The sequence below is a fragment of the Drosophila miranda genome, chromosome 4 (genome assembly GCF_003369915.1).
Source record: "Drosophila miranda strain MSH22 chromosome 4, D.miranda_PacBio2.1, whole genome shotgun sequence".
Lineage (NCBI taxonomy): Eukaryota > Metazoa > Arthropoda > Insecta > Diptera > Drosophilidae > Drosophila > Drosophila miranda.
In genome coordinates, this window is record NC_046677.1 from 6579620 (window position 1) to 6601750 (window position 22131).

Sequence of the window (22131 nt, forward strand, 5' to 3'; positions counted from 1 at the left end):
CGTTATTCGTTGGTGGCCGTTGGGCGGCCTCAGTCGTGTTTTTGTTGTACTGGTTCGCGCGTCTCCTGCTGTCGTCGTCCTCGTCCTCGTCGTCCTCTTCGGCAGCACAGTGGCAGCAGAAGCAGCAGGACACAGGTCTAGGGAGCTGCAGCTTGCAAAGTCGCGACGCGTCCGCTCCCGTAAAAATCCAAATTCTACCATTTTTCTACTCGTCCGCAATACTCGTAATACAATATTCAAAAAAAAGTTCCAATTCCCTGGAATTCGCGCAGAAAATTTATGTTCAACGCCTACCAAAGATAGTCGTGTGCGCCCACCAGCATGGAGCAAGCGATTAATGATTCATTCGCCTGCGAGCCCCTTGCCAAGTAAATAATGCAAAAATTACAGTGCAAATGTAATATGGAATCGCAATTACAATCGGATCAAGGTGACCACAACAAACGACGGCGATACCGAAATCAAATACTGCTTTTGTCACTCAGTCGTCGCCGCCGACCAGGTGCAGGTGCAGGAGCAGGTGCAGCTCCAGGTACAGGTAAGGCGACCCGGGAGCAGGGAGCCAGGCACCGCGGACTCCTCCCTCCGCCGAATGGCGACGCATGAGTGACAACCGCTGCATATGCAAATCCAGCTCAAACAACAACAGAAATCAAATCAATCAATAACAAGTGCAAATCCCTTTCAAATCCAACCGACAATTGCTTTGATCGACACGTGCGAATTATATATAAATGAAAATGAGAAATGAGAAGGCCGAAAAATTGAATATGCAATTGGATGCAATTATAGCAACCTTCTGGGAATACCAGTACATCCAAAATATACAAATCGAATAATGGAAAATAAATATCACAAATTAAATATATACAATATGTATCTCTGGAGTTGGTGAAGAAATTCAATATTAAACAGAATTCATAAATATATATAAATAATAGAGAATGCATTTTCCCATGAATTATTTAAAATCGAGTGAAATGTAATGCTAATTAATATAAACGAATAAAAACCAAATTCTTGTTATAAAATATTAAATAAAAATATCAAATACGATATAAATGCTAAAATCTTTCCATTTTATGCATAATAATAATGAAATAATAATAAAATTCAAATATTATTTGTCCTTTATCCCATGAAATTAAATTTACATTTTTGAATGAAGTTGTGATTGAAAATTGTATGTACAAAATAATGGAATATAGAATGAAAAATATGGTTTAAGATAAAGAATCCTGGCGAAATAATTTCTTAATACTATAAATCTATTTACTCGATTGATTTTAAAGACCAATGGATAAACCACAGCCTCACAGCTTATAGCAAGAGATATTGGCGTTCGTTAAAAGAAAGATTTCAGGACCTCGAATAGGGGGACTCGGAACAGAACACCACTTAAAGAAAATCGGGGCGAAAACAGGTGCGGCAGATGAAGTTTTTACGCTGAAACATTCGTCTTGAATCATTTAGTAAAATGATTAATATCAATTGAATTATGAATTTACGCAGCAATATATCAAATTTCCAGGGACAATTGAAATATTCCTTTATATAATCAAAATAATTCACAAAGAATAAATAATGATAAATTGAATCAGGGGGAAATAATAACAAAAGGTAACTCGAGACTGCCAAAAAGCAAAAAGAGGAATGGAATGGAATGTATGGAATGTACATACATTTGTGCTGCCCTGCCATTTGCCTAGCCCCAGAGCCACCAGCGGGCAGCCACCAACAACACTACAGCCAGACAGTATGAAAAATGATAATGACAGCCGCCCCACAGAACAAGTGAAAAGCGAATGTATTATACATACATATATACACGACTGTATGGAAATAAAACAGAAATATAGGGTGGGTGAAGACCCAAACTTTCATAAAATTTAAAACTCGGATTCTGAGAAACAAATAGATATTCCCGACAAGAATCAACATATTCGTACTATACAGATACTATTTTGTTTGTGGTCTAAGGATTCGTTTTAGTTGCAAATTTAATGCAAATTTGGCTCTCATTACGAGTGAGTAGTGTGTGTCTTCGTTGCAATAAATTGCAAATTATGGCCAGGCGAGCTGTGTTGTTTACCTGTAATGTGCTGCTAATTTGTTGCCACAAGAGCGTTACTCATTTCCAGGCAATTACATTAACACCACAGCCGCTTTAATTAGGCCAGACACAGGGGCACACACACAGGGGCACCCACACTGACACACGAAGAGTAGTGAAAGGGTAGTGAAAGTATCCTGGCGCACATCTTGCGAAATATGAAAAAATGCAAATGGAAAGTTTTCTATGCGAAAGTTTTCTCGCTTTTTCGCTTTTGGCGTCGTCGTTGTCTGGCAGTTGAGACAACTTTGTTCAGGTGCTGTTTGTTGTTTGTGGCACACCCGTATTCGGTGTTTTCTTTTTGCTCTGCAGAGTGCTGAGGGCTGCCTGGGGCGGTCCCACCTTTGACCTTTTTATATTTTTGTTCTGGCAGACAGCAGAAAGCAGTTTGCGAAAGGATATGATATAATTTCGAAATTATATTATTAAAAGTATCATACACGAGTACGAGTGGATGGATGTATGTGCATAAGATGTGCCTTCAGAGAAGGGATCCATTTCCATTTCCCTGTTCCCTGGTGTTTTTGAATCGGATTATGGGGGATTAAGATACGCCGTGATTTCGGCACACTCTCTTCCAGATACATTTCTATCTCTCTCTATAAATGGTATTCCATTGTTTGACCTTTGGAAGGTATAAGGTACTATAATCCACGAAAATATTTAACAATTAATTTTACATCAGAAAAATATTAATTAGAGGAACTTCTTGAGGAATATCATTCTAAAAGATGTTTTAAAAATATAACAAACTATTATTATGGAGGCAAGCACCTCCCCTACGTACTCGCTTTGCTTATGCATCAACCCCCGGCTCACTCGCTTTATTCGCTTGCGCCGATATGTGTATTATATCGGGCTACGGCCCAAGAGAGATATCCCAACGTCCGAAGTGGGTTCCCAATATCTTAGATAGATTATTCCAGTGATTATGTTTTATATTGCAGTGCCCTTCTGCCCTTCTATAATTTCGTTCCCAGTTGCTTGAACCGTTTCCATAGTGTTCTAAGGACCTTTCCATTCATTTCCTTACTCTGGCTGCCAGCGTTGACCTTCAGGGAGCGTTCGCCTCGTACTGATTCGTGTCTGGCGGTAATTTTTCAAAATTGAGTTTTGGCCAAGCGGCAGCGAAAATGCGAGTAGTGCAAAGTGGCCAACCGGCAAACGCATAGAAACTAAATGCTGGCAAGAAAAAGGCTCGAATGGGTGGAATGAGGCCCCGTGGCAGGGGGCATGGGGGAGGGGCCACTCATCACACAGGCTGCCGCTGCCACTGCCGTTGCCGTCAGCGAACGTGGCGATAATTCAAACGAGGCGCAAACTACTTAATGTTATTAGATATGTCTTGTTGGGCCGGTCGTCTCCTGCTCGGTCACGCCCCCAGTGCAGCTGGGAAAGCCGGAGAAAGCGAAAAACTTTTCCCCGGATTTTCCAACAGCCGCCCATGTCTGGCCGGTGCGTAAGTGTGCGTGTGTTTTAGCCAAGTTTATGCTGATGTTGTTGATTACAGCCGCTGCTGCTGCTCCTTGTGGTCGGCCTCCTTTCGCCACGTCCTTCTACTTCTTTTTGTCTCCCGCTTTCCATCGTTGACATTTCGCTTTCAGCATTTTCCATGCGAGTTTTTCCCTCTGGCCTGTTCCGGGCCCGTGGCCTGTCCGGCTGCAGGTGCTGCATTTCAAATGAAATATGGCAGACAGTTTTGCGGTTGAGATAAAGGCCGTGCTGTTTGTCTGCTCCCGCGTTTCTCCTGGCCAGCTTTTTAGACTTAGTTCCCTTTTCGTATAGACATAGGCCCCTCTGCAAGGGGGATTACTTCTTTTACTGTCGGTGCCACGAATAGAATAAATTCACAGACACTCCTTTAAGCCCTATAAACGTATAGTATACTGGGAATGCCTTCCGATTTCCAGCCCCCAGATTGCTCAAGTAATCCCTGACCTGCCCCTTGCCCGTTCTCATGATGCAATTAGCTTAAATCAGAAACAGCCAATCAGGCAATGTGCGCCACTTAAAAACTTTTGGCCAACTTGGAGGGTCAGTGGAAGTGGAGTGCCCAGATCTGGTGGCACGAGCCGCTGCCCTCGCGGAGCGGAACCCAGTGCGGAACTTGGCAGCCGACTGCAATTTCTATTAGTCGTTGATTTTTAAATTCATTTAAATTTGCACAATCTCCCGTTCCGCTGGCTGCAATCGGAATCGGAATCGCAGTCGCAAATGTACGTGTTCTGTGTTTATCAGGTTTTTGTGGAGATTTTAAGTCTGGCAGATTAAAGAGAGAGAGCACAAACAAAAAGATTATTTGTATTTGGCAAATTTACGCTTATTGACAGGGACATGGCAGGACTGGGGCAGGACAGCAGCAGAGGGAGAATGTTTCAGCTAGTGTCAGCCATCAGCCATTTGAGCCCGTTCGGCCTGGCCCGGTTTAAGGTTGTTTATGGCCCCAGTTTGCGTGGCGATAGGCCTGTCATTTATTAACTTGAATTTGCATTTAAGCTCCTCGCTGGTGGAGGGATGGGGCTGTGGGCGTGGGGCGGCCCAAGAAAACATCAGCTAGAACAACAAATTAAGCATAATATTTTCCGGCATAAAGCAAGGCACAGGAAAATGTAAAGGCTCCCGCACAATCTTAAAGATCTTTAAACACACCCCCATCCATCTAGATCCAAAGTAAATTCTGACTCTGAGATTCCCGAACCCTTAACTCAGGCAACGCAAACAAGTCCTTAATGACTGAGGAGCTAATTTGGAGCCCCTATACGTGTACAGGGGGCGAGATTGTGTGGGTGTGGGTGTGTTTCCATACTTTGCAATTTTCCTCGCTGCTGGGTCTGGCAGTACACTTTTCCATTTGCTTTAACTTTTAAGTGTTGCTTTGTTTTCCGGACCTCGCCTCGGCAGGCGCTGTTCTCCAGGCTGTAAACCGTAGCCTACTTACGAGGGCCTCAGACTCTGTCTCTGTCTCCGTCTCCGTCTCAGCCTCAGACGCAGTCTAAGTCTCGGTCTCGGTCGCAGTCGAGCTGTTGACATTGTGTGCGGTTATTGTTGCTGCTGCGGCTGCTGCGGCTTCGGCTGCTACTGCTGCTGCTGTTGTGTGGCAGGAAGCAAACACTCAACGCCTACTTAGGCAGCTTTTTCGCTTTCTTCTGTACCGTGTTGTGCAGTGTTGTTTTGCTTGTGCAACTGGAGGCTGCACCGACTCGAGCCCCGAGCTCGAGTGGCTGTCCTCGAAAAAACCTGCCTGCCTGCCTGCCTGCCAGGGTCATTTGTTCATTTGCATTCGCAAGACTTTTGTCTCTCATGCATTTAGCATTCCATTCTTTGTCCTTAAATGAATTCCGGTACACAAATTACTTAAAAATGTGACGCAAATGCAAATGCAAATGTAAATGAGTAAGGGTCAGTGCCAGTGCCAGTGCCAGTGCCAGAGAGATAGGGAGTCACTCCCACAGTTGTGGCCACTTCAGGTGTCGCCGTCAAATGAATTGGCATGTGTCGTGGCATGAGCCTAAAACTAATTGGGTTATGTTCTCCCCAGATGCTCGTTGTCAGCTCGGCTGGGCTCAGGCTCTGTTTTGTTTGGGTCCGGCCACGTTCCGGGCCAGAATGTCTATCCCATCGCCCATGACGTTGATGGCACTTAAACTGCACTTCATTTGCACTGGCCCACACACACACACACACACACACACACACACACACAGAAGCACAAGCCCTCGTCCAAACAATGGGATACAAGTCCAAGCCATAAGAGTTGCATTCAGCTGTTTATGGGTCTTGTATCTACAAGATGCACAGATACACCCGAGGGCTGCCTGGCTGGAGGGCTGGGTGGCTGCCCGACTGGCATACCTGTGTCTGGCCCAGGGCTTGCATTATTCACTAAGCTCCTAAATGCAAGCCTTCCGTTGACCAAAACTGCTGTTGCCAATGCTGTTTTGTGGTCCGTATCGGACTTTGGGAGTACTGAATGAAATGGGGCTTATTTGCTGCATTTACTACTGCGGTTCTCTGATTCGACATTAATTAAATGGCATCTGTAATCCAAACACATACCATTAGGCGTCTAATTTTGATGGAAATTTTATGATTAAGATTATTCCTTCCTAGGAACTCCCCTACCGAACAAAATAGGTGAAAAAATGGTTGGAAACCGGAGCCGTGTTCTTTGTTGAACATGTTGAAACTGATGGAAACAGAAGATTTATTTGTACAACTTTGTTTTTCCATGCCAGTGGTTAGCCATTTGTTTGATCCAGTCCAATGTCACTCCCCCCCCCCCCACGCCATGTTGCAGTGTCAACAATGTAACATTTTCCATTTGCAGCTGGCATTTGCATAACGCGGCTTGCCTTCTCTTCCGATTTTCGCCCGGCTCACTGGTTTGACTGGCTGGCTGGCACACTCACCTGTCATTGTCAGCGTGGTCGGGGTGATAGATCAGGGGTCAGAGCGGGGTCACAGTGCGGAGCCAGCACGTTGAGTAGATAACAATGACAATGACGGGTTCTGGTTGATGTTTGCTTGTAGTTGTTAGTGCTCCTGTTGTTAGTTCCCCGTTGTCGGTTGCCGCGATACTGTTCTCGTGTCATTCGATGTATTTACACAGCAATCTATTTGTATATCACAGAAGTGACTTTATCTCCTCCTCCTGCCACCTTTTCACACCTAGATACCCCGGCTATCATTGGTGGGGCGGCTCTTTTGTTTCCCGATTCGTTTTGTGGGCGTGCAAATACCATAAAAGTCACCGCCTCCTGCGGTGCCTCCTGCGGCGTGTCCTGGTGCGTTGAATCAACAAGTCTGGCCGCTGCCATTAATTGCTTAGCTCAGTGGGAAGCTTCTACTCAGAGGAGGCTTATAAGTGACGAGGGTCTGTGGCTGAAGGAAAATCAATCAAACACCAAGTGTGCCAATATGTCAGACCTTTTGTGCTGACCCAGCCAGCCATTGTCTTTGTCTTTGGCCTGACTTCCCCTTAATATACGTATAGGCAATGCATATAGTATATGCTGATTGTATTTCGCTCTTGGGTCATGTTGTCTAAACACAACTAACCTCATTTCTCTCTTCACTTTTTCCCCTTTGCTGGTATTGAAAGGACAACAAAGGCAGTGGCAGAGGCAGTGGAAAAGGAAGAGCCTGCTCCTAACGAACTGACCTCAATACAGAGAAAACAATAAATTGCAAAATTGTTGAGAATGCAGAAGATGCAAAAATAAATTCTGAGACTTCGACACCCACACAAAGAGGTCAGCACAGTCGGAGTGAGAGTCGGAGTGAAGGAAACAGATAGCGAAATGGCAGTGCAACTTTCAAGTGGGGGCTGGTACGGTCCGAAAGGGCGTGGTCATTTCCAGTGGCAAACTTCCTCGACTAAAACCTGAACGGGCCGGGGCAGGCGTGATATTTTATGGCTTTCTGGGACACACCGAGCGAGTAAATAAAAAACGTTGCCATTATAATTTCTGGAAATAAAGAGACAAATGGTGGAGAGAAATACTTCGAGTATACATTGGTGTAGATGGAAAATATAAGTTGCAAGCTACCCATCGATCTGTGCAAAAAATTCAATGGCAAATTCTTAAATCCAAAGCGAAAGAGCTTCCCTTAATTTGCATTGAAACGATGGACTTCGTGGTCCGACTGTTGCATAGCGTCATCAAGGGAGCTTCCATTGATGTCCCCATGCCCCGAGCCCCCTTCGAATGCCACCATTAAGCGGCACCATAAAAAGCAATAAACACTGTCGGCTTCACTTGCAGTTTATGTCATTTGCAGGGAGTTCCGTGCGCGCTTTTAACTGGCCAAATGGTCTCGACTCGGCTGTCCAGTGCTCTGGCCCTGCCCCTTCCTGAGCCCAGTGTAATAGCCATTAGGAGGGGGGCACAGCTCGGCCCCTTCATAGGAGTTTTTCCCAGCCATTGGATTTTCTTTTACCAGTTTTCCTCCTCGTTTAATTTATGGGGACCATGGGGCGGGGGGAGCGGCCTGTTGCCGGCGGTGCATCGGCTTGCATGGGTGCTTTGTCTTAATATGAGGCTTATTCTACGCAACATTGCGCTCGCCGGACTTTTTACGGCTGTAATTAAGCGGGAATAATGGCACATGCTCACATCACGTATACGCCGGGGTGGCTTCCTAAACCGAGTACATGAGTGTGCAAGATCATCATAAAAGCTGGTTACCATGCGAGTATTAGTACATCACGCATTACATTTGGTTCCAATCTCAATTCCTTCTCAACCTTCTTTTTTAAACTGAAACTTAAACTGGAAATTCGTCTTTGCTCTCCATTTCGGGGTCTTGCAATCAAGCTCATGTTGTTTCAGTAAACGTGTATCCCTAACTACAGTGACTTTTTGAGGGCCTTCGAATGGACTTTATCCTTGACAAATAGTGACTTGAAGGTACACAGTGTGGAAGCAGAACCCGACCAGATACTCTCCTCGGATACATACATCGACTCTTTTATGGCGTATGTCAGTCTTTTTCCACAATTTTATGGTATCTTTGCGATCCTAGTTCGGAGTTCGTACCTCCCAAAGCTCTTTTAAAGATTCGCATTGAAACGATTGCCATATGTTGTAAATCTATGCATAACCATTGAGCAGTTCAAGTTCGCTTGTCATTCCGGGCTGACAGCCAGCCCATTGCCAGTGTCAGAGAGCGCTCTGAACTTACTTTGACATGCAGTTCTTGAACGAGTCGCATGCTGCTCGTACTTTGGGCCAGTGTCTGCTTGCCAAGGCAGCGACCCATGCACGCCAGTCAGTCAGTCAGCCAGCCAGCCAGCCAGCCAGCCAGCCAGTCAGTCAGTTAGTAGAGCACACGAGCCTGGTGTCAGTTTGTTCCTCCAACACTTTAATTAAAATTTTGAACCAAAAAAGTGGAAAAAAAAGAAAGGAAAAGTATGCTCCTTTCCCATCGAAAGTGTCGAGGAAGCAGAACTAGACAGCAGACAGAAAGAGGGAAAGCCCTGCTTATTAGGCAAAGCCGTTGCCGAATGCCGATGCCGATGCGAATGCGAATGGAAGAGGAAAACATTTGCTCCACTTATATAAGAAATCAAGCGACGGCTTGCTGCCAAAAATAGGTGGAAAAATAGCAGGCAGAGTCCCGGAGTGCGGAGAAGGGAAAACGGGGAGAGCTATCAAATGGAAATGTTTCTCCCTTGCACATCGAATGCGCAAATATAATATGCATAATATTGAAATCGAAATCGAAATCGAAATAGAATAATGAACGAAAATAGACGCTTATTGGCATTTGCTTTTGCGATAATCAATAATATTTCCGGTTCTGGTTGGACGGCTCTTCTGGGTGCTATACGGACATATGCCCGTATATATATCAATTTATTTCCACTATCTAGTCCAATGTGTGTGCGTGATGGGGAGTGCTCCGCATTGGAAGCAAATTATTTTACTCATCATTTGCATGGCAATGACGGCGACTTTCTTTTGCGCCAACTTTCCTCTTTTATTGAGACCACTTAAGTAAACGATAAATAGCAGTGGCCTATATCTGGCGAAGGTGAGCGTAAGAGGTCTACGGATTAGGACGAGGGCCACAGGCTGGGGGCGTCATGCGTTCGATTCACATAACAATTTCATGCCAGACAAAGTCCTTGAGCCAATCCACTCAGAGAATATTCAATCACTCGTAATATTCTCAATTATTTTGTATGGTTAAGGGAAGGTGGATAGCGTGAGCTGTGAATTGTCTTTTAAATTGCATTTGTAGGGGAAAAAAACGAATAATTTTTGTAGAAATAGAGGTAGAGGGCTCACCTGGGTAATTATCCTGCACAAAGTGACGAAAAAAATACCCCGAAACAGTAAAAAAAAACTCGCCACACACGGAACCCATTGGCCATGCCACAAAAATCAACTTAAAACAAATTTAAATTTTAATTTCAATCTCAGTTTTGCTCGGCTGACGGCAATACAAAGGCCGCCTGTGTCCGTGGCGGTACTGAAGGCAGCACTTTTTCCATTTCCCATCATTCCCATCCTTTTCCGCGTTCCCCTCGGACTCCTTGACACTGCTGCGTAGACAACTTTCCGGGGCGCAGCTGCCATTTCCAGTGTGTGTGTGTGTGTGCGGTCTGATGGAAGCCATTGGCAGGTCCCTGGGCACACTACGGCGGGCCTTTGTGCGCCAGTGTGTGCATATTGCACACGGGGGTAAACTGTAGCATAAATGACTTAATCGAGCATGTTCTGGAAAACGGAAACAACCGAATTTCGGCAGAATATGAGCTGGAAAAAAGTTAAACTTTTCTTGCCACAAAAATATCTGAAGATTTGATGGCAATTTGGAAGAAGAAAATGTTTTTGAAGTATTTTAATTTCACTCTCGAACTGTAATAAATACTCCTGTTCTCTTAATACTCTTGTAAATTTATAGTCTGTTGAAATTTATACAATCTTCAGAGGAATATACGATAATTGTTTCCAGAACACCCCATTTATAAATGATATGGCTTGTGTATTTGTGAGCGGCTCTTACGAGAGTATGCATCCGCCATGAATGAATAAAGAGAACCGCCTCGCCTCGATTCATTTCTACCTGCCTTTTGGCTGCTGCTGCTGCTGCATGCCTCATCTCCTCATTGTATGACGTATACGCCGCGTTGTCTGACAGACTGAATGGCAGACTCTTGATGTAATGTCTCGTGTGGCCAGTCAGACAGCTCGATTTGCGTAACTGGGCACATGTTGAGTAATCTGATGTTTTGCGTGTGGAGGCATTTGGGAGCTCCAGCGTGTGGGCGTCTTTGCTGCAAAACAATTGCTGCCTTTTTTTTTAGGATAATGACACACGCCTGGGCCTGAGACGGCGCTAGACTGTAATTACCGAACTTGCATAATTTAGCCCACAATTTTGGTGTTTCTCACGTGATCTCGTGCCTCTTGTGGCCCCTTGTGGCCTGTGGCCTGTGGCCTTGACTCTCCCGGAGGGTGGGATGCAATACTATTGATTTTCATTGTTGCTCTTCAGAGGGACCCACCTGCCTTGGCCAGGAGGGGGGGCAGCCTTAATTGCTATCATCTAAATTCATATTTCCTGGCCCACGCCATTGTGGCCCAGTTTAATTTGCGGTCTGCATGCGAAATCTGCGCGTGTTGTTGTTACCAACTGCTAGATCGCTTCCCGTTGACCTTATTGCCAACAAATGGCCAATATGTAAATAGGCTGGCAATTAAAATGCTGGCAGTGCAAACTTTGTTAATTAGCAAAAAACGTTTAATTGGCTTTCTACTTGGCGACCTGAAAGCCTTTTAAATTGCTAAATATAACTTATTTTACACTTCTGAATGTTAGCTATTGTATGGGTTGAGGGTTGGGTTCATATCGGTTCGGTTCTCTAACGATTAAAGAATTTTGTGAGAGAAAAGAACTGGTTCTTAGGTTTCCTCATAATTATAGTTATTTATAGGTGTATTTTTGGTACTGCGAACCTTTTTGATCATTCATAAAATGCATTTCATTTAATTTTTTCAAAAGGACCCTTTCAACTTTCTTGATGTTACCACCTATTGGCCTATTTGTTCCATTTACCTGCTCTCATTGTTTTGGAGTTTTGTTTTTGCCAAAAATATAATGAAAAGCACTGCCAAGCAACACGTCAGCGTCAGCGTCAGCACATTTGGGCCAACTTCGTACCGGGCTCGTACCCGCAATCGGACACGTCCTATATACCTGCCAGCTGGCACTGTTGTGGCCGGACCCCTACTCCCCTGTTCCCCTATTTTCCTTTTATTTTTCGCTACTATTTTTACGTTTTTCGGGGCGTTGCCGTGGCTGAGTTTTAATTAGCCTTGAGTGCGTGCTAGGCTGAGCCAAAAGCCGTACAAATTGTTACATAAACACACACACACACGCGCAACAAAGTGTTTTAAGAGCCTAAAACATTGTCGCCACCTATTGTAGTTGGCCAACATGAAAGCTACGCATGCCACGGGGAAAATACAATAGTTCTAAAGGTGCAGAGCTGCAGAAAAAAAGGCAGAGGGAAAGAGCCAAGGCAATAAATGGCAGAGGAAATGAAATCAGGAAAAGTGGAAGAAGTTCTTGGGGCATACACACTCGTAGGTGAGTGCTGGCGACCCTGAATGCCTTGCCACAACCCTTTGGCCCGCCGCCTTGGAAAATGTTAAGGTCCTTTCAGAAACACAAGCCACCAGCGAAATGCGGGCGGTGGCCCTTTCTCTTATAATTTGCGTGTTAACGACAAAATTGCATGCAAACATTAAGATGAAAACAAAATGCTCGGAAAATCAGGGCCAGAGAATTTCGCTTAAATTACAAAATGTTTAAAAAACCACATTCACGAAGTGGCAACAGGAAACGGCATGTTAATCAATGGAGATATTTCTGAAGGAATGCAGTGTTTTTTTTTTTGGGGTCACATGTGCAAACGGGGAGATACTGGCATGTGCTGCAGTTTTCCACCCCGTTTGGGGGGGGGGGGGGGGGGGGGGGGGCTTGGGATTTTATGGCGCACAAAAATGTGAGGGGAGGCACGGAACTTCCTGGCACTGCGGGACGCAAGCTGCAGTTCTTAAAAGATTTCTATTTGATTGAATCCGGGTTCGTTGGGGAAAATCAACCAAGTGGCATCAAGATATTAAAAGAAAACACAAATATTTGCGGTCTTCCTCGATGTACTCGTATCTCTTTTGTGATTTGAAGTTATGTCTTATTTTAGAACTTTGATTTTGTATTATTTATCACCCTTTACTATATTAACCCATTTACCAGTTTATTGGGTGCACGAATTGGAGAACTTTGCAATGACTACGTTTGGGTCTTAACTAATAAAATATTTACTGTATATTACCTTCTTGTCTCCTACACTCTGACACCTTTTGCAGCGCTGCTTAGCTAATAAATTGTAACATTTTTATCTATCGGATGTACATTAAGCTTAAGTACAGTTATGTTCATATATATGGTGTTCCTTGCAGTAAATCCGTCTGTAATCTAAGTTTAGATAAAGCCGATAATGTTGTGCAGCGCGCCAGGTCCAAGGGGCATTTCCGCCAGAGGGAAAGCCCTTTTCAAGTGAAAAATGTAGCATGAACAGATGATAGCCTGATGTACTCGATGTGTGTGTGTGTGTTTGGTCAAAGTTGTAAATGTTAGAGGAATATTCAAAAGAGTTTAGATCACTTCCAAGGGCTTCGGTGCAAAGCTGAACTAAAACGAGAAGCTGCAAGAAATCGTTAAAGAAAAAAACAAAAACTAGTACCAGAAACAATATTAAATATGTGTATATGTATATGTGGGTATAGTTTCTAGGTGCTTTTTGGACATTAGTTAGAAAAAACAACAAAAGAGAAGAATATGCATAGCAAATTTTACAAATACAAATAACCCAGGCAGCTTGAAAAATACTCGATTTATTTTATTATACTCCCGAGAAGAAACCAAACACAGCTCCAGCCACAAAAAGGACGACATAAATTGAGATGAGATTGAAGGTTGATCATGAGGACGAGGTTAACCATATTGTTGATGGACACACACAGAGACAATACGCCCAGAAGTATGCAATTTGATTGTGGACAGAGAATATTTTTTAAATGTTTATAAGCAGAAGCGGAGAGTGGAAGGCAAATATTTGTGAAACATATTTTAATAGACACTGAAACAAAACAGAGAGAAAACCAAAGATAAAATACAAAACCTAGACAGCGATAGTGAATTTTTTGAAACATATTTTTTGATATACAAACCAGAGATAGACAGACGGTACGGAATAGAGAACAACACTGCGAATATGCACAAAACATATATCTTTTGGATAACCCTAGCCTAAGTTGAAGTTGTAACAAAACCAAACAATATTTTTCAGTTAGGTCTTAACAAATTATGTATTATGTATATTTTGATGGTTTCACCACAAACAATTTTTTTGAGCCGTTTCGCATGCCGTTCGGTTGAAGTTGAAGTTGCAGCGTAAGCAAGTAATCCAGAGTACAATCATTTATGTCAAACAGGACACCAAAACACACCAGACATTGGCAGCACACCTCCCAGTCTCAGACGGGGAGCCGGACGGGGCACGGCAGCAAGGGGCATCTTTACAGGGACAAGCGAGAGACAAACAAACACAAACCGAACAATTTTTTGCTAACAATTTTGTGAAATTCATTTACGAACCGCTTTATATCAGGAGTTGGAGACAAAGTATTTACAGATATACAGATACAGAAGAGGACTAGAAGAAGCCTAAAGAGAAAGGGCATCCAGCACCCAAAACAAGATGTCAATGAAGAGCCACAGGAAAGCGAGGTGATAATATCAAAAGGGGTCACAACAGGGGACTAAACGGAATCAGATCTAGTTCTGGGTCGAGCTTAGGTACAACACTACACATATATCAGCTATAGCGTAGAGAGAAGCGACCAAAGACTGGTTGCGACCGAACAAAACACAAACAACACACGTACAAGCCGAATGTTAAAGCGACTTAGAGACACTAAGCTTAGTTTGTAACTAGAGGGAGGTACAACACCACCTTAGCCCTATCCTAGCCCTGTTCCTATCCCTTTCCCTTTCCCTTTTCCTGTCTCGAGCCACAAACCAGAGCCATGTATGCAGCTGCTGGGGGCGCCTCGCTGGCGTCGCGCCAAGCGCGTCAGAAGCAGCGCCAGGAGAAGAAAAACCGAATACTACAAGCGAAACTACATCCACCGAAAGCGCCCGGGGCCGTGGGGCTGGGAGCCGGCGAGCTTGCCGGCGGTGCCTCGACCCCCACCCGGAGCGCGTCGCGCCAGTTCCACCAGCTGCCGACGAACTACCTGCGCGCCCCGCAGGCCATGGGGCGCAAACTGAGCGCCACCTACACGACGCAATCGAAGCTCCTACTGCCAATAGACGAGGGCGACACCCAGTCGGTGCTCCAGCTGCGCATGCACTCGCACGCGCATACGCACGCCCACTCCCACAGCCATGGCCACGGCCACGCGCAGGCGCACAGCCATCTGCACCACAGCCACCTGCTGGGGGCGGTCGCCCCACCGACACCGGGACCGCCGCAGACGCCTTACCAGCAGTTCGCCTCGTCGCACGGACGCGTCTCACCGAAACTGGTGCATCGGCACTCCGGCAGCAGTGCCGGGTACTATCCGGCGGCAGCTGCGGCGGCCGCTGGACGGCTCCACAAATCTGCCACGGCCACCCTGCCACTGGTCTCGCATATGGATATGGAGGCGGCGTTGCCATCGGCTGTGGTCGGCGTTAAAACGACAGTGACCTCGTTGGAGACAGCCACGCCTACGTCTCCTCCCTTGGCCAGCACTTCGGCGGCCGCGGCAGCGGCATCGGCCGACGCCGAGGCCGAGATAGAAGTAGAGTTGACTGGCGCCGCAGCTATGTTTGTACCCCACCATGATGCCATCATTGTAACGCCGGCCACGCCCATGGCCTCGCCGGGCCACGTGGCCAAGCTGCGCCGTCCGGGGCCAGAGGAGGTGCCCGAAACGGCCGCTGAGAGGCAGCCGCTGACCGCCGGCGAGGCCTACGACGAGGACGAGCACGAGCCCATGCACCCGCAGCCCGGACAGCTGGAGCGCAAGTGCAGCGTCTACCGCATGCGCAGGAGCGATGCCTTCGAGGAGGGCGACGGCGACGGCGGCGTCACCGGAGGCCTGAAGCGCCAGCTCCGAGAGCTCCAGTTCAGCACGGGCGTCCAGCAGACCCAGTACGAGCCCCTGCTCACCGACGAGCCCCAGCTGCTGTTCAAGGGTCTCGGCAACGGCCGCAAGTGGCAGATCTGCGCCTACTGCGAGGAGGGCATCTGTGTGTGCGAGCACCTAGAGGTAATTTCCGGCAGATCCTGGCCAGAACCCACTATACCGCAATTCCATTCACATATGGACTCCGCCTGTTTATGTGTCTCTCCCGTTTGTGTTGTGTTGTGCATGCCGAGTAATTGTATTTTCAGTGTTTCAGTATATAAACGCCATTGCCATGCTACCTCCCAAAGCGCTGGTAAATGGGTTAATGGTAGTCAAGCTCTCCAAATAAGTCAGTGTCTAAGTTATTTAGTGTAGTATTATTACATTTATATAATGCATCAATTATGATTTGATGGCACCAATTTATTTCGATATTTATCGGTTTATTTGTGTTTTTTTAAAGATAAGAATATTGTGGTGTTGACTTGAGCAAGGGACTCGAACCCGAAAAGGGAAAGATTGATTTGTTGGCTAATGCTGGGAGGGAGGGATCTCTCAATTCTGTTTGAGCTTGTCATGAAAGGGGAAAAACATTGCTTTCCGTTTATCATCTCTCCACCTAATGACCTACTGAATCAGAATTTTAGAATATATTTTATCTGTTTCCATACCGCGTATTCCCTTACAACTCTTTCCCTCTCTCTCTCTACTTACATCAACACCAGCCGTTATATCTCGCTCTCCTCCGCCAGAGGGCACACACTGCACGAGGTAGAGTGTGTGTGAGAGAGAGAGAGTGAGTAAGCGCGTGGAAGGCGTTGTGTAGCCACTGCACTAACTCCATCCATTCTCTCTTAAATTTCCTTTGGCGTGACAAAATTGATGGCCACGAGATCTTCTAGTATATTTATTGAATGGTTATCCAAAAGTTTATTTACTACTCAAGTTCTATCAACTGAAGCGAAGTTTCTCATTGCCATGCAATAAACATTTGAGGGGGAAAGATATAAAATATTATTGATTTCATAAATTAAAGAAGAAAAGTTTTAAAATATTATATTGCGGGGATGTTTGCGACTACTCCCCGAAGTCTCTCTCTCACTCTATAATAAGGACAACCAGCCATGCATTGGCAGGAGCAAAGAAGCTCGATATGTCCATGCCACTGTCCGCCCACCCCGACCAGCCCCGACCAGCCCCGTTTTGAGGCGATGCCATAACGCCAAGTGCATGCATAACAACAATCCGAGAATCGGAAGTGCATAATGTGCCTTTGTATCGGCCTGATAATGCGCTGCCCGAAAAGCTTGGCAGGCATCGACCGCCCCGCAGCCCTTTACCGGCCCCTGCCTGGCGCCGTTTGCCAAATGTTGTGTAAAAGGCTAATGGCAGCCCGGAATGTGTGTCATAAAAGTGCAAGGTGGAGGCGGCAACGACTTAAAGTTGTCTCCTTTAAGCCGCCACACGATTCTCGACTCTCGAGACTCTCTGCATTAGGCATTCGGCATTCGGGCCTTGGCTCATGGCTCCCTTAACGAGCACTGGTTGAGAGACGGAAAATTAAAAAACTTAGCCCTGTGCAATTATTTGGCTTGCATAATCAGCGAAACACGCTAAATATACCAGTATCTACACAAAATAAAATACAAAACTAGCAGAAATTAAACAGAACTCCCGCACAAAAGAAAATCTTTGTAAGCCCGAGCTAAAGAAGGAAGCGCCTGGCCACCAAAAAGAAAACTCAAGTCCACGAAAATGTTTCAAAAACCAACAAGAATGCCGGCTCGACTTTGGAATGCTCATTACGAGGCATCATTCTTCTTCTAAATATTTGGGACTTGAGGCCTTTCTTCGACCCATATTTCTTATGCACCCTTTTATCCTTCTGGCTGGTAAAACTCTTTACAATATCATCTCTGCCTTGAATTGAATAGACCTTCTGTGAAGAGGAGAATAACTCTAGAGGGGTATGTGTTTGTGTCCATTATCTACTGGGGCACTTGCTCAAATACAGAACAGCAATAGATTTCACAACCAGGTACATCCATCTCAATGAAATGCAACTTTGAATGGAAGGCCTTAGCTGCTTATGACCTGATAAGCCATATAGCAGTTTCCTGTCTTAGAACAGCTGTAGTTCCGACAGCCTGTTCTAGTACATCCATCCACTTGAAGTACCCTGTTTACCCGTACTCTTCGCGAAATGGGTGCAAAAAAACAAAAGGGGCAACAAGAAGGAAAGCAAACGGCAAAAGCGAATGGCGGCTGAAATTTATTATATTCCCAGGCACCCACGCCAGCGTCACTTCTACTTCCTTCGTCTCATACTCGTCCTTCTCCCCAGTCCCCAGTGAATCACTAAGAGAGACATAGATCTCTCTGTGTGTGTGTGCTTATAGTGTATAAGATTGTGTCTGTGCAAGTCTGTAGTTTTGAACGCTCCGCTCACAAAAACAACAGCTAGTAAATTAGCCGGGAAATAGCGAAAAAAGTATGCGGCAAAATGGCGGACGCCAGAAATGCGAAAAAATATCATCATCACCATTTTGTCCGCCCGCCCACACCCTCGCTGCTCGCCTCGCAAGTCTCATGAAATGAAAATGGCGAAAAACTTGTAATAAAGGTGGAAATAAAGGTGGAAAATAGCGGGGTGGCAGGGCGGCAGGGGGCCCATAGAATTTATGAATAAGCAAAATGGCGACACTGAGATAAATAACTGCATTAGCATTAATTGCCTACCGAGGGCAGGGCGGTAGGGGCGATATGAAATCGCGGTATACTAGTGTCTGACTAAATTGTTTGCCATGTTTTGGATGTAATTTGATCTTGGTCGAAGCGAGTCCTCCAATGTGAAGGTCCTTTTAAGTTCTCCTGCTCCAATGACCTTTGAATGTCCAATAATGTATCCCGAATTTAATCAGTAGTTTCAAGGTTCTTTGTCGCATTTAATTGCTGCAGAGGTCATTATCTATTTTCAGTTCCAATTAGCACACACTATAGAGAGTCGAACAAAGCCCACGTTTCCGTCCTAAGCCTCTGATTGAGGCTCACGGTCAGTCGATTGAATTCAGTGCGTATCAGCGCTCTTGTCCAATCAACGGCTGGATTCGATATCTGTTGGTTGAATCAAATCGATTACACCCAAATGAACACGATGCCTTGATTCTCTGCGCTCCGTCTCCAATGAACCTCTCGCCACTTGGAAACGGTCTGTCCTCGGGACATCGTAATTTAATTTTCAATTACTCGAAAAGTCTGCCAAAAAGTGCGACGCTGGCGATTGTTACTGCTGCAGCATGCGGCCTCAATAATTACTCAAACTGTCGCCCGCGGCCGGCGCCGTATTCCCTGTCCCTGTCCCTGCCGCTGTCCCTGCCCCAGCTCTTTTGCCCAGGGTCCATATCAGTGGGGATTCTGTTCGTTCTGTTCCAGTTTTTCCCATTTCTTGCTGCTGCCTTGGTAATTGTTTGCCAGTCATGTCGTTCTTGTTCTTGTTTTCGGGCTGTTTTCGTAATTGTAACTGACATACTAGAACTGCAGTACCTCACAGTATCCTTCTGGCATGTCTCTCGTAAATGAAGCAGTAATCATCCTTGTTTCCACAACGAGAAAACACCAATCCAACAGTGGCTTGTTTATTACATTCTTTGTGGCGGCTACATTCACTTATGGTTGCATAATTCATGGTCTCACACACACGCACACTCGACAGAGAAGGTCGTTGAGAGGGGAGGAACCCTTATCGTTTATTACAAAGCCACATTTAAATTCATTTTCGATTTTGGCACGATGGTTTTTTGTGCTTTCTTATTGCTCTTCGACCAACATTTATCTTCGATGTTTGGCCAGTGTGTGCTGTGTTCTGTGTGCTGTGTGCTTGGTGCAAAGAGAAGCAGAGGAACTTGATTGTTGTCGCTGGCTGCCGCTGCCATCGACAATAAAAATCATTTAAAAAGACACAAATTACACCCTGCCCTCCGCTGCACCGAAATCGCTTGACAGTTTTATGGAGGAAACAATCCCAAAAGTCCCAGTGAAGGGAAAATTCAGATGAATCGATTTATATTTAGCAGTTTATGGCTAATTTGGCAATTGGGGGGAAATATTTGTACACAGTGGAGAAACTTCAGTGGCTCGCAAATTGACCGCAAATTAAGCTACGATTAGGCCCGCCCCACATTGAAATAGTTCAATAACTTATACTCAATTAACGTGTGTGTGTGTGTGTGCGTGAGTGATGGCCCAGGTGAACTTTCCGGCCCACATTCAGCAAACAACACCCCACTCTCAAACTGTTCGAATTTCCACGCAGATACACACCCAGACACGGGCACAGACACAGACACAGACCCCTGGATTGCTGTCGACAATCAAATAACATGACTCTCAACAAGGACAGTTGCCATTTCTCACGGCATGTGGCATATGCAAATTCTCCGTCGAGAGGCGGCTCGTTCGCCTTTAATTACCTGTAGACAAGGTGCCCGTGGAGAGCAGCTCAGCGGCACAATGGCGCTGCACCGGTGGCAGGTGAACAAGTCAGCGGGCGCTGTGCCAAAAATGTTCCGATCCCGTGAGGCGGCGGTCCCACTGTGCCTTGCCATTCACATTAATTAACCCAACAGCTGCTCAGCCCCCAGTGCCAGCCGAGCAACAGTCGATTGAGGTTATCTGTGCAGGCTGGCTGTGGCTACTTTGGCGCGGCTTCCACGGATGCTTTTCATACTTCACCTTTGACCTGGTATTGATTTGGCAGCCTAAGCGGCATCTGAATGTGAAAGTTTACTTTGCATAAGGAAAGTGCTTGCATATTTATATGTATGTAGTGACGAGGGAAGGTTAAAGGTGATTGCAGTTTAAGCGAGTGAGAAAAGTCCGTCAAAATAATATTCTTGCATCACACTGTCTGACATATTGGATTTGTCCGCCTCATAAATGAATCAATAAATATGAAATGGCACTCCTTTTGTGCACAAGGGCGAAAGGGTGGACTGAATTGAATGAATATGTGCATCATAATTCAATTTAATGACAAGACTGATTGAATCGACATTCCTTTGGATAAAATCTCTCGAATATCCACTTAACTTTATGCGCAGATCTGAATAAATCTCCATGTAATGCACTTGACAACAATTGGCCATAAAACGCATGGCACCCAAAGGACAATTTCTCACTGAAGAATAGGGCAATTCAGTGTTAATGAAATTTACCATAAAATGTCATATATTATTTCCACTTCACTCTTATTGTCCGCATTGCCCCTGTCCCTGTCCCTCCGCCACTCGCCTCATAGCCCATCATACTCGTACTCTTTGGCAAAATCATGGCGCACAAATTAATTTTCATAGTATACTTGTGCGAGTATGTGTGCGCTTATGTTGTCAGCGTGCCATTGTTTCTGCTGCTGTTGCTGCCCGACAGCAACATGTGTAGAGACTCACACAGATACATACAGACACACAGAAAACGAAACGAAGTCTGTGCCAGCTCTCTGTCCTTCTTGTCTGTGTATTGTTTGTGTGTCTGGATCTGTGCGTTTAATTGCGAAAATGTAGCAATCTTTTAGATGTTACACGCAGTCAGTCAGGGAGTCAGACATGTCAGCGATTGCAACTGTCTGAGTATGTGTGTCTGAGTGTGTGTGTGTGTGCCATGTTATTGTCTATTAACGGCCCTGGGACTGCATTGCTGCTTGTACACTTAGAAAAAAACAAATGAAGAATGTAACGATCAAAATGACAGAACTGAATTCTCCAAAAATAAGACACAGACTTTGAAAAAAATACCGTTTAAACACAAAAAGTACTAGATACAAATTTGATATTATTTTAAGGTATGTCCTTCTTCATTGAAGCCTGGATATCAGAGACTACAAGAACAAGAGCAAAAGTAACCGAGTTTGGTTGGACAACACACTGAAACAAGTGTTTTTCTCTTATTTGTGTTTTCACAATGTTGTAAATACGAGTAAATCAGAACTACTAGATTCTACTTGATACCCGAATATCTATATACTTTTCTCTCCGCCCCCAGCTCTTTTCCAGTGGAACTCTTTCTTATAAAAGTACCGCATCACGAATTTAGAGTCTTTCCGAAAAGAAACATAAACAAACTTCCCTCCTTAAAGCATAGAATTGTAACTTCTATGCCCATTTTTAAGAACTCAACGCTTTTTCCTAGTGTATGTCATGTGTATGTGGATGTGTACCATTGTGTGCGTGTGTGGTTTTTGCATGAATCTGTATTTCATTAAAATTTCATCTGCATCGCTCAACGAGTGACTTTTTCCGCTTTGCGCTGTTGAATTATTGAAATTTTGGG

At 45.1% G+C, this 22131-nt stretch overlaps 1 protein-coding gene and 1 pseudogene across 1 annotated transcript in view; both read left to right on the top strand.

Moving 5' to 3' along the window:
- LOC117188714 overlaps window positions 1-22131 on the top strand; it is a 24285-nt pseudogene continuing 2154 nt past the window's right edge.
- Window positions 12997-22131, top strand: part of LOC108163781 (mucin-5AC) — a 27070-nt gene continuing 17935 nt past the window's right edge. Inside the window, exon 1 of the mRNA XM_017299260.2 lies at window positions 12997-15948. Coding sequence (XP_017154749.1) covers window positions 14719-15948 — 1230 coding nt within the window. The 5' untranslated portion in view covers window positions 12997-14718. The remainder of the gene's footprint in view (window positions 15949-22131) is intronic.